Source organism: Vicia villosa, linkage group LG7 (genome assembly GCF_029867415.1).
Source record: "Vicia villosa cultivar HV-30 ecotype Madison, WI linkage group LG7, Vvil1.0, whole genome shotgun sequence".
Classification (NCBI taxonomy): Eukaryota; Viridiplantae; Streptophyta; class Magnoliopsida; order Fabales; family Fabaceae; genus Vicia; species Vicia villosa.
Genome location: NC_081186.1, coordinates 54,497,706 through 54,510,706, shown reverse-complemented (window position 1 = coordinate 54,510,706; position 13,001 = coordinate 54,497,706). Strand labels below are relative to the sequence as shown.

At 30.2% G+C, this 13,001-nt stretch overlaps 2 protein-coding genes across 3 annotated transcripts; one reads left to right on the top strand and one right to left on the bottom strand.

Moving 5' to 3' along the window:
• Nucleotides 1-168: 168 nt before the first annotated feature.
• On the bottom strand, nucleotides 169-3,101 carry LOC131620583 (uncharacterized). 2 transcript variants are annotated; one of them, XM_058891709.1, is made up of 8 exons: nucleotides 2,861-3,097; nucleotides 2,662-2,739; nucleotides 2,520-2,587; nucleotides 2,289-2,429; nucleotides 1,494-1,535; nucleotides 920-1,059; nucleotides 582-722; nucleotides 172-506 (listed from the first exon to the last, which is right to left on the bottom strand). In XM_058891709.1, the coding sequence occupies exons 2-8, from the start codon at nucleotides 2,736-2,738 to the stop codon at nucleotides 378-380; spliced, it is 738 nt and encodes a 245-aa protein (XP_058747692.1). In that variant the 5' UTR covers nucleotide 2,739; nucleotides 2,861-3,097; the 3' UTR covers nucleotides 172-377. The 2 variants fall into 2 exon arrangements, with proteins under 2 accessions (XP_058747693.1, XP_058747692.1); XM_058891710.1 differs by lacking the exon at nucleotides 1,494-1,535 and having other exon boundaries at nucleotides 169-506; nucleotides 2,861-3,101.
• Nucleotides 3,102-9,702: 6,601 nt separating this feature from the next.
• Nucleotides 9,703-10,760, top strand: LOC131617228 (mitochondrial carnitine/acylcarnitine carrier-like protein). Its single transcript, XM_058888567.1, has 2 exons — nucleotides 9,703-10,094; nucleotides 10,200-10,760. Exons 1-2 carry the CDS (start codon nucleotides 9,703-9,705, stop codon nucleotides 10,699-10,701), a joined length of 894 nt encoding a protein of 297 aa, XP_058744550.1. The 3' UTR covers nucleotides 10,702-10,760.
• The last annotated feature ends 2,241 nt before the right edge of the window (nucleotides 10,761-13,001 follow it).

Genomic DNA, 13,001 nt, shown 5'->3' with positions numbered 1-13,001 from the left:
TAAACAATATGTATTTTTAACTGATTTTAATTAACTTAGCTACAAACTAAAATTTCCCTTTCATAATGCTTTTTATTTCTGCATCTTCATTTGACTATTTCAAATACAGTAAAGAAACATATTTTCATCAAATTAATTTGAGTTGAGAGCATTCTAACTCTATAAAGATCATACCTTTCATGTAAATAAATACTTGTACAATCTTTGCTATTAGAAAGAGAAATATAAATATTGTGTTACAATTAGATTTAGTATCATAATGCAATGAATATGACAACTCTTAGAACCATTCTTTAAATAGAATTCTTAATAAATAGTGCAAAATATTTATCTAGCCTTATGGTAACTGATTCTATACAATAAAAACAAAAGATTATTCAGTGAATATATTTCCAAGCTTCATGCACAAGTTCATCGTTTATGAAGGGATGCAAAGACCACATTAGGCAGTAGCTTTCCAGTTCTTCCGATGACACATTCAGATCTAACGCAGAAACGATCCTTTCCTGTACCCAAGTGGAATATTTTAAGAGAGTTCTTCATTTGACTGACAGTAATGTAACAGACAAACCATTAATTACCTGCATCAAATAGTCTTGCTGGACCATACTGTATATGGCAACCATTAGAGCAGCTAAATGTGTGGAATCAGTATTTTCCTTAACTTTTGTAGTTGTAACATCAGTACTTCCAGAATGACAGAAAGCAGTATTTTTGTCGTCCTGAGTAAGAAGCAATTGTTAATCTAGTGAGCCAGAATTCCGTAATTTCCGTTATTATTAAATAGCGTGTAAATGATGCACAAATCTAGTGGATGTGTATAACTTCTCGACCAATTGCTAATCTAGTGATACATTTTTATTCAAAAAGATAGAAATTGCATAAAGAAATTCTCTGAATTAAAAATTAGTAGCATTACCAAATCATTATAGATCTCTTGCTCGTTCATTTCAAAATCAATATCCGTATCTGAAAGGGATGATAATTTTCCATGTATACTTTGCAGGACATTTCTTACATTAGCCTGTATATCTTCAAGTTCATCAAGTACTACCTTCACTGCAAGACATAAGCAATTAGTTAACCGTCAAACTAAAAGAAAGAAGACAATATCACCAAGACGCTTATACATAAGGTTTACACTTAAAAGAATATATAAACACAAAACTCAATAAAAAGATGAACCTTAAACCTTAAACCTTGTTCTTCCTATCCCACTTTAAGAAGAATCTTTATGTTAACGTAATGATAGCCAATTCATCAATCACAACTTACATATGAAAAGAAATATTGAAAAAAAGAAGCATACTCCAAGTTATAGTTGCATATTCAAAAATTAAGCTGACAGGTTGTTTCTTCCAGGCACAAATATTAAATGTACGAGACTCATCAGTCCAGCTTCATAAATTAAGATTGAAGACAGCATAAATAACACAATCCATAGCTGTAAAGTAGTCAATCATAAATTTTTTTGGTTGAAAAAGACGCCATACCTTGTCTTATCTGGAGAAGAAGTCCATGTTTACATGAGCCCACTTCCATATGTATATTTTGCCAGATTGTAACAATTAACACAGTCAGGGAAAAGAAATAGCAAAAAAATCAAATATGTATAAATGCATACTTCATGATGACATTACAAGTGTGGATGTGTTTATATGGTTTGTCGTGAGACATGATTCACAAATCAAGACAACACATTGCACATTGTTTGATCAGTGTTGCTTGTGGGAAAGGTTTTTGTTGTTACTGCAATGACAAATGTATTTTGGAACAAAAAGAGCATTATATGGCCAATTTTGGGGAGTTTAATCAAAATTTGAAGGGGAAGTGACTTAAATAAAGTGGGTACATAAATTATTAGGAAACTTAAAACGGGTGAATAGGGGAAACTGTAATAATTGTTAAAAAAACAAGAACTGCAAGCCAAAAATGTCAATCCAACTAAAATGGCCGTGAAGATATTACTTTGTAAAAATCCTATTGATCACAGGATTGAAAAGCATGTAGTTAGATGTCAATATAAGCAAGCACTCGTTGAGACTTGCAAAAGGCCCCAGTGTTGTAAATCGCAGATAATAGCAATTTGTTCAAATTTCACTACGTTATAGTGATATAGCCACTATTCGACAATACTTGGTACTACATAGTGTATCATGGAACAATTGCGACTAGTTAAAATTCCACAATGCTATAACCACTATTTGACATCATCGGAATCCATAAGCTTGTAATGAAAAAAAACTACCCCTTCCTCTTAACTACCAACAAAATAGAGTCGTACTTACAACTGGTTGCGTTCTGGTCAACATCTTTGCGGTTCTTACATTCGAAGTTGACATAGGACTTAAGTCTTTCAGTTTCATTAGCTTTAATGATACTGTTGACTAATTTAGAGCTTGTATCCATAGGAGGCTTCCTTATAAACTCTGCACGACAAAGCAAAAGTTAAGAGATAGCAATATTACTATTTTACACTAACTATATACACATGGTAAAAAATAATTTCTGAAGTATACCTAATGCTTGTTGAAAACCAGACAAAAGCTTGCTTCCAGCAGTTCCCAACTCATCAATCTTTGTAAACCTATAATAGTGTAGCTGTTGAGAAATATGAAATTGTACAAATATATTCTGTGAAAAAAACAAGGACAAAATTACCCAGTCATGAAATCTCTGAATTTGTTTAAAATTTGTTTCTCCAAGTCAAAAATTGACTTGTCTTCCATGGTTTCCATTCTGCATTTATATGAAAAAAATAGTATTATCATTCTTCCTTTTTCTTACTCTGTTACTGATTTGGTTCTATCTAATTTCAAAAACCCTAAATTAACAAAACCATAACTTCAAGATATCTTACCTTAATGGTTGAAGAGAAATCTTGTAAATCGACACTAGTGATGGTGTGTAACTTGGAGCTTGGAAGCCAAATTATAAGAAAGGGAGTGAAGAATAAAAAAAATGTAGGTAGTTAGTCGCAACCGCGGCAGTGCGGAGGGGGCGTCCGCTGGCTGCTACAGTTATGCCAGGAGCTTCGCGCAACGCATAATACTGGCTGCTTCGGTTGTTTTATTATAAGTAGTTTCGGCCTTTTCCAATATATTAAAAACATAAAAAAAAATTAACGATAAGTAGAACAATACGAAGGATATAATAAATAAAAAAAACATCAATTATTCATTAGAATTATAAAATAATTTATATTTAAATATAATTTTTTCCTTCTAAAACAACTTATAATAAAAACAGAAGGACTATTTGTTTTACAAATTATTATATATATGCGATGCAATAGGTATTTTGTTTTAATATAGAGAGATAATGCAATAAAAGGTTCTTGAATTTTGAATTTTAAAATCAAAATGAGAGCCAAAACCGAAATGAAATGTGAAAGAGGAAAAAATTTATAATATAAATTGGAGTTGAAATTTGAAATATATAAATGTATAAATTTAATAAGATAAGTTTAATGGTAGTACACTATAGTGTAAAAAAAATTACACATACATCCAATTTTTTTTAAGCAAAAGGGCTTCGTTAAAGAACACTAGGGGTGCTACAACCCACAATACAACAAGAACAAAAAAAGAAGAACACCACCCCTCAAACAATCAACATAAAGCTAGTCTAGGATCAATACATCAATCTTCCCAAACACCATTAACAAATTATGTGGAGAAGACTTTGTCAAAAAAAAAATTATGTGTAGAAGACAACCATCCACTCTCAAGAGATCAATTTGATCAAGCCCAAACCATCAAAGGAAGACAATACAAGACTATTGAAAATAGTATCAATCCTACATTTCCAAACTACCCAACAAAAAATCAACCCAAAAAACCATCCTAAACCCAAAGAAAATGCCGTTTTACAAGAGACCTCTAACCAAAATAAATGCTCTACCATCATAGTGCTCGTGTGTTTCGTGTTTAACTTGTTAGTCAATTTGTTCTAAAATAGAGATTTTTTTATATGAAGGAAGGTAAAAAAAACTAAAAAATACAAACAAGTTAAACACGATACACACGAGAATAGGCTCCCCGTAGAAATCAAAACTATATAGATTGGAAGAATTTTATTGTGCATTGTTTGATTTTTTCAGTACCATAGTAAGTGATGTTGTAGCCCAAATCTCCCTCAATTCTTCTTCCTTTGTGCAACTTAAATTGAGCTCAATCCAATCCTACAATTCACAATTAATTTTTTTTCCAAAGTTTCTGCAATCCTCAGACAAAGTCAATGTGTTTAGCAATGTCAGAGTACGAAGAACGCTAGTAATGGATTCTTTGATAATCTAATAAATTGTTTTTATTTTATACTTTAAATTTATTAAATAATTTTTTAAAAAATAATAAAATAGTTTTTTTTTAAATAATAAAATTTGAAAATACAAAAAATTAAACTTCTTCAAAATAATGAAATATCGAGTTTTTTTAGAAAAAAATAAAAAAATAGAGTTTTTTTTGAAAAAACAAAAAATCGAATTTTTTCGGAAAAAATGAAAAATCGGCTTTTTCGAAAAAACAAAAAGGCTGGTCTTTTTTCGAAAAATCGAGTTTTTTTCGGAAAAACAAAAAAACCTAGTTTTTTCGGAGAAACAAAAAAACGAGGTTTTTCTGAAAAACGAAAAAATCGAATTTTTTTGGAAAAACAAAAAAAATTGTGTTTTTTTGTAAAAACGAAAAAAGTCGAGTTTTTTTTCCAGAAAAACAAATAAGTAGAGTTTTTGCGGAAAAACCAAAAAATCGAGTTTTTTTTCAAAAGTCAGGTTTTAAAAAAAAACCAAAAAGTCTGTTATTTTAAAAAAAAAACAAAAAAATCGAGTTTTTTCAGAAAAACCAAAAAACCGAGTTTTTTTCAGAAAAACAAAAAACGAGTTTTTTCGGAAAAACCAAAAGTCAGGTTTTTTCAAAAAAACCAAAAATTCAAGTTTTTTTTTCAAAAAATTCAAGTTTTTTTAGAAAAACAAAAAATCGAATTTTTTCGGAAAAATAAAAAAGTCGAGTTTTTTTTCTTCAGAAAAACCAAAATTCTAGTTTTTTCGGAAGAACGAAAAAATATTTTAGAATATTTAAATTTTTTATGAAATTTGAAAAATATTTTAGAATATTTACATTTTTTTTATAAAAATTAAAAAAATAAAAAAAAATTAATTTATTTTTATGGATGGATATCCATCCATTAGAAATATGTTAATGGATGGGCTTAATGAATTTTATTTTTTAATGGATGGATTGGATTGAATTTTTATTAAGAGAATTTAGTAGATTGGTAATGGATTGATTTGGTCCATACATTAACCATCTAATTCATATCCATCTAATCTATCCATTTTGCCCCTATAATCAAGGCGATATGTAGGGGTGTTCATGGGTTGGGTAAACCCAATAAACCCAGTAAAACCCACCCAAACCGACCCAAAAAAGTGGGTTGCGTTGGGTTATTGGGTGAATACGGTTTTCAAAAATGAAAACCCATTCAAAATAATTGGGTTATGGGTAAACCCACACCCAACCCACAAAATCCATGGGTTATTGAGTAACTATATTTTTTCTCTTTTTTGTAATTTGACAAGTGATGATTTTGATGTTTTTAATTTTGCTTGCTTGAATTTCAACTTTTTGAACATCTTTTATTTAGTAAGTAATGATTTTAACTTATTTAGGATGCCACATTTTGATTATTTTGATGCTAATTCTAATAAATTGCAAGTATTTTATGCAATTCTAGGTTTTACTGTAATGTAACTTTGGTTTTTACAAATATATGTTTATGATAAATTTCATTATACATTTTGACATTTGATGTTTAAAAAAACAGTAGTAATATGTTAAACTATTTATTAAGAAAAAATGTAGCATATCATTAATAATTATATAAGAAAAATAATATTGGGTAACCCATTACCCAACCCAATCCAACCCACAAATTTGTGGTTTTACCCAAACCAACCCAATGATATTGTGGGTGGTTATTTTTCTTCACCCAAACCAGTGTAGCATGTATGGGTTGGGTTATGGTTTTAGCTAAATTCAACCCAAACCGACCCATGAACACCCCTAACGATATGGATAATCAATGTGTTTTTGAGTTAGTCATTGCTTTGTAACGAGACTGTTATGTTTCACCATACACGTAAAGGATCAAATTCTTTCCAGAACTCCCAAACTCCAAATGTTGCTCCAAATTTTTGAATTATCATCATTGCTATTGCATCTAATAAAATCATAAGCACTAGCTATAGTGAAACTACTTGTGCTTGATCCTTTCCACCTACAAATGTCCTCACCCTTTTAATAATTTGGAGGAAAGGTATTATTTAAAGTATTCAAATTTTAATCACCTCTATCATCCAACAACTCATTGATTCTATCTATTTGACGCACCAATCAATTTCTATTCTCCATTGCTCAAGTTTAAGATCAGTCTGCAACCAATATTCCTTCCACATAATAATAATCTTAACACTTTTCCATTGTTTCAGTACACCATCTCATTTAGGATGAGCAAGATAAAATCTAGTAGACCTGTATAAAATTCCAGTATGCATTTTTAATGGTTTTTATAAAAAAAATGGTGCATAGAAAAATATTCCATTTAAAAAAGACATCATGGATTATTGGAATTTTCCCAAAAAGGTTGAAAATTTTGGTAGTGTTAAATTATCGGGTTTGTGAAAAAGTTCATATATTTACTGGACATTTAGCAAGACCATAAAATATCTGATAGTTTGAATTTTCACGGTTGAAATTTTGCCGACAATTTTGTGTAGTTGTGATTACACTGACAGTAATGTGTGGTTCATAATGAATCCAAACTTGTATAAATATGGATCATATGTTGTTAAAAAAACATCTTAGAATGTCTCAATATCCGTATCTGATAGTTGTGTACTTCAACAACATGAAATCTCCTGTTGATTTTCGGCTCCCTAATGACACCACTACTCTCGTTGTTCTGAGATCCAAATGGGATAACCTATTTTCCCACATCGACAACAAAAAGATGTTTAAAATTGAGTTTTCTGCACCATCGATTGATACTTAACGAATGGTGAAATACAACAACTTTGAGCTGCAAACTGGTGAAGATTTGAAGGCTATACGGAGAACATATTACCGTAGGGAAACAAATGGAATTGAACCATCCACTCGCTACAAAGGGAACTAAACCTCATTTTCATGGTATGTAATAACATGCACATATGATAATGTTAGACACAAACCATATATCAATGCCCTTAGCTGGCACAATAGAGACTAGTTAAAGGATGACCTAAACATACCCAAACTGACACAAACACCTATGAGGTAAGTATCTAGCGGATGAGCTCTCACGTTGCAGATAACAAGAAAAGGGGGAGATGTCATCAAACTTCTTATGCACTCATGGTCTGCATAAGGTGTTTAGATAACTTGTCTACAGTCAGTGTATCGATCCTCCACATGTACTTTTGAAGATAGTCTGGATGTGAATGTTTGGCCCTCCATCGTTAGTAGTAGGAACACTAACACGTCTGTCACAAATGAACGGAAATGCTTGTATATCCAACACTACACAAGAAGATATGCAAATAAGCAAATGTCATAAATAAGAATTATATTAATAAGGCATAATAAATTTGTATACCTGAAGTCGACTCATATAATCGCCAAAAGCTGCCTCATCTCAAAGAAAGTCGCCTCTCCAAGTGCAATATATAGTACATTCAATGTAACTCAACCCCACGGGTCATTTTAATTATAAATAAAACACAAAATTGCTGGAGTTGAGAATAAAACTTATATGATTTTATTTTCCTTGATTTTTAAAACAATCGAGGGAATATGTGATATAGTTTTTAATTAAAATTAAAATAAAATATAAAGAAACTTTATAAAATAGATTTTACTTTGGTTGTGTAGTTATCCGAGAATTTTTTTTGTTATGAAATATACCAATTAATGTAGTGAAATATTTGGCCTGAAACTAACTCAATGATGACCATTTGCATATTTTCCAATATGAATATTATCCATTGATATCTTTTAATTAAATGGAAGAGCGTCTCATATAAGAAATTTTCACTTTTTAGGTTCATTGAATAATTAATGTATCTGGTCTATATGTAGACTAAATACATTAATTATTCAATAAATCTAAAAAATAAATTTTGCTTATAATATGGGAGAGTGTAGTATATGCTTATTTACATTCAATATATCTCACATTTTAAAAAAAGAAAATACATGTGCAATAACTAGACAATTCATAATTTTTTTGTTGTTGGTTATGATTTGTGTTTTTAAAAGCTTTTTGAGAGATATATTAGTATATCAAACTATAGTTTTTGTTAATTTTTTGATTAATTAGGTTTTCAATCCCTCTTCCTTTTTATTTTTTTATTCAATAAATTTACTTTATTAAAAAAGATCATATATTCATCTTTTCATCTATAATAATTATGACTATAGTAAATTTAATTAGGGTAATCAATTTAAAAGTATTACAATAATATTTTATTTATACATCATTTATTATTGTGTGATATAGTCAAAAAAAATATAATTTATTTTAGGACATAGTTCATAGTTTTTGTTAAAAAGTAAAAAGCATGAACCTAGTCACAATGGTAGGAATGTCCACAACTATTTACATAGTCGATAATATACAAGCTTTTTTTGGTATATTAAGGAATCATCCATTTTGATGAAACAAAACACAACAAAACATTGTTGAATAACGTGAGTGGCCCCTCTGATTCACAATCTTCTATTTTCCAACTGCATTTCTTCTTTTTCCTCTTCTCAACTAACGTGTGGCTCTCTCGTATTCAATTATCCTTTATGTTACATTTTTTCAGTGTTTTTACATTCTACCAAATTACTATAACACATCTTTATACCAATATTCTTGTTTCATTCAACATTCTACATTTGTTAATGATAATGTTTTTCTTTCCTCTCATGATCTTTAAACTTTTTTATTCAAAATTCATTTCGCTTAATTTTTTTGAACTCTAACGTTGAAGTTGTTATGCACAATTGATTTTAAGCTTTGTAACCACTATTTCTTACAATTTACATGGGAGTTATGAATATGCCTTTTATGTAGCACTAACACATCGGTTTTCCACGACACATAAGTATCTAGTCACATTCAATCACATTCGTTTTCTTAAATTTTTTATCGTGTCTATTCGAAGTCAGTAATGTGTTTGGTGTCTATTTTTGTGCTTATAACAAGTTGTCTTTGCTGTGTTTATGTATTTGACCGTGTAGTGTTTTTTTTTTTTTTTGACTATGTCCGTGTAGTGTTTGAACCCTCTTAAAAGGTGTTTTAGACAATAACATTGAATATGCAATAAATATAAAAATTAGTATGTCATTAAAACTTCATTGAGCTAAGCTACAAAAAAACTAATAGTATGCACCTCACTGAGTTATTAATAATTTCAGTATTTAACCATATGAAGTTTGGCTTTCTTGCTAGCATGTTATTGTCATAGCGGCCTATGACGCCACGCCATAATGGCTGAATGGCATGGCAGATTTTCTGACAACCACTACTGTCATGGTGACACTATAGGCTGGAACTGCGTATTTTTATTCCTGATTTTTGGCCTTCCGTCACGCATCATCAACAACACTGCTTTTATTTACGTTCATATTTCATTATCCTAATTCTTTCTTTGTTTTCCTCTTTGGAAACTATATCTTGCAGATGGGAGATGTAGCTAAGGATCTTACAGCTGGTACTGTTGGAGGGGCTGCACAACTAATATGCGGACATCCCTTTGACACCACTAAGGTCAAGCTACAAAGCCAGCCTACACCACTCCCTGGTCAGCTTCCCAAGTATGCTGGTGCATTTGATGCCGTTAGGAAGACAATAGCAGCCGAAGGTGTAGGCGGGTTATACAAAGGAATGAGCACCCCACTTGCTACGGTAGCAGCCTTCAATGCTGTCTTGTTTACTGTAAGGGGGCAGATGGAATCATTATTAAGGTCACATCCAGGCGTCCCTCTCACAGTGAGTCAACAGTATGTTTGCGGAGCTGGTGCTGGTTTTGCTGTTTCCTTTCTTGCTTGCCCAACTGAATTAATCAAATGCAGGTAGCTCAGATGATCTCGTTTTCTTCCTTTTCTGTGTAAATTTTTCATTGATTTTTATCTCTTTTGAAAATAGTAAGTTTTTTGTTTCTTTATGAGTATCATCAGATTGCAAGCACAAAGTGCACTAGCTAGAACAGGAGCAGCAAACATGGCTGTTAATTATGGAGGACCAATGGATGTGGCCAGGCAGGTTCTTCGGTCAGAGGGGGGCATGAGAGGTCTTTTCAAAGGTTTGATTCCCACAATGGGACGTGAGATACCTGGAAATGCAATAATGTTTGGTGTATATGAAGCATTAAAGCAACAGTTTGCAGGAGGCACCGATACCTCTGGTTTAAGTAGAGGCTCTCTAATTGTTGCAGGAGGTTTGGCAGGTGGTTCCCCCTGGTTCCTATTTTACCCGGCCGATGTTATTAAAAGCGTGCTTCAAGTAGATGACCATAAGAATCCTAAATTCTCTGGTTCATTGGATGCTTTCAGAAAGATTAAATCCTCTGAGGGATTCAAAGGCTTATATAAGGGTTTTGGTCCTGCAATGGCAAGAAGTATTCCTGCAAATGCAGCATGCTTCTTGGCATATGAGATGACAATATCAGCTTTAGGATGATTAGTTCATATGGCAAAGCTTGATATCAAATGCTCATGTTTCTTTCATTTCCCTTATATTCTCAAAACTTTTCTCATTCCATCAATTACCATATGGCCACACATGCTTGTGTTTTGTTATCTACAATATAACTATCTATTATCTACTATATAACTATTACTAAAAAATTCACCAAACTTTCAAAATACCCTTTCCACTAAAAACATTACACTACAAATTGGACAAAAAAGCAACTAACAAAATCACCTTACTATTTTTCTATTGTGCAATGAAAATTAAGGCTTTTGCCAAGTGTCAATTACAATGTTTAGGATTCACATTTTTCTCCCCAACAAACATCTTCTCTCTTTTACTTAAAATTTCAAATTTCTTTTCCATTTCATTTTCCCACACTTTCTTACTTTCATTTTAATTTTTTTCCATTTACTTATTATTACAAAAAATATTAATAATCTATTTTTTAATTTTAATAAAATTAAATATTTATTTATCTCAAAGGTCACTATCAATACAATATTTAATTTATTTTAATCTATCATTACACACTTTCTCTATCTTAATTAAAATTTCAAATTTCTCTCACATTTTTTTCCACACTTTCTTACTTTCATTTTAATTTTTTTCTCTATTTATTTATTATCACTAAAAAATAATTTATTTTTTAATTTTAATAAAATTAAAAATTTTGTTATCTCACGGATCACTATCAACACAATATTTATTTTATTCTAATCAATCATTGTCTTTATTTAAGAGATAATATCCTTGTTTTTTAATTTTTTTCTTTCTCCATCTCATGATTCTTTTTTTTTATGATTATCTAATACAATTAAATTTATATGATTATTGTTCATTTTACATTTGTATTTAAATATATTTTATATCGCATCAAATACATTTTTTATTTCACGAGTCATTATCAACAAAGTATCTATTTTATTTTAATCTACAATTACTATTTATTGAGAGACAATTTTTATTTTTAAATGTTAAAATTAAAAAAAAATTATCTTCATCTTACAGATTTTTTTATATGATAATTTAATATAATTGAATTTATATGATTATTTTTTATTTATAATTAAAATATTCATTTAAAATTTATACGTATCTAATTAAATTTTATACAGTATCAAATAAATTTATCCGTGCGGAAGCACGGGTATCTTACTAGTTTATGAAATAAAAAGTAGTCATTCTCTAACCTCTAGTGTTATATATATATATATATATATATATATATATATATATATATATATATATATATATATATATATATATATATATATATATATATATATATATATATATATATATATATATATGAGAATGAATCTGAACCATTAAATTTTAAAATAAATGGTTGAGATTATGTGTCAATCTTTTTTTTCTCTTTCCTTAATTATTAAAATAAATGATAGAGGAGAGAGAAAAAAATTCATGTCTTTAATATGATATATACTCTAAATGACAACACTTATATTTGTAGTTTCTTTTTATGAAACAAATTCAATATAAAGATGTATTTATAGCTTCAGGATTGAGAATGACTACTTTTTATTGAACCAATAACAAAACACAAGCATGTGTGGTCATATGATTGTGATTTGATTGTATATGATGATTATATTATCTTTACTATTTTAGCACCGTTTGATTTATGGAATGGATTCTCACCCCTTTCTTCTTGTTTCTATGTTGTTCTATATGCATATTTTGCAAATACTCATGTTGAGACTGAAGAGTAGTTATTATGCATAGTGAAGGATGGCGTAGTTGGCATCTTCGTCACTTTATTTACCATTTTATGTCCCCCGCATTGTTTTCGGCTATTTAGTATTCCTATTGTTCCTCTGATAGTGTAATACTGGTTGGGAATACAATGTTTCGTTTCTAATTTGCTTACTTGAATAATGATGTTATGTTGTTTAGACGCTAATTAAAGATTGAATGTTGAGAGATATGTGAGACACCATGTTTTGTTTTATCTTTATATTTTTCGCATGCATTTGTATAAAATTATATATTGGAGTTTAGGGTGTTACACCGTTGGTAAAGAGCCGGGTCGGTTCATCTGGTCTTAGGTATTAATAATAATTTTACCCTTGTATGTAACATGTGTGTAAACACTATCGGTACTTTATCCTCTTAGACCTCTACTTGCTCTACTGTTTCTACAACCAACGATTCTGTAACCACGTCGTTATTTTGTCATGAGTCGAAGACGGGAACTTCAAGGTAGCTCAGCGGTAGCGTTACTCGAGAGTTGGCAAGTCAAATAGAGGAGTCTTGTGTAGGAG

Bases quoted from the DNA above. Each gene is read 5' to 3' on its own strand.
- LOC131617228 (XM_058888567.1), top strand. From the start codon at position 9,703: ATGGGAGATGTAGCTAAGGATCTTACAGCTGGTACTGTTGGAGGGGCT. The intron at 10,095-10,199 runs GTAGCTCAGATG...GAGTATCATCAG, and splicing joins ACTGAATTAATCAAATGCAG to ATTGCAAGCACAAAGTGCAC.
- LOC131620583 (XM_058891709.1), bottom strand. From the start codon at position 2,738: ATGGAAACCATGGAAGACAAGTCAATTTTTGACTTGGAGAAACAAATT. The intron at 2,430-2,519 runs GTATACTTCAGA...TTTGTCGTGCAG, and splicing joins TGGTTTTCAACAAGCATTAG to AGTTTATAAGGAAGCCTCCT. The intron at 1,536-2,288 runs GTAAGTACGACT...TACATATGGAAG, and splicing joins TGACCAGAACGCAACCAGTT to TGGGCTCATGTAAACATGGA.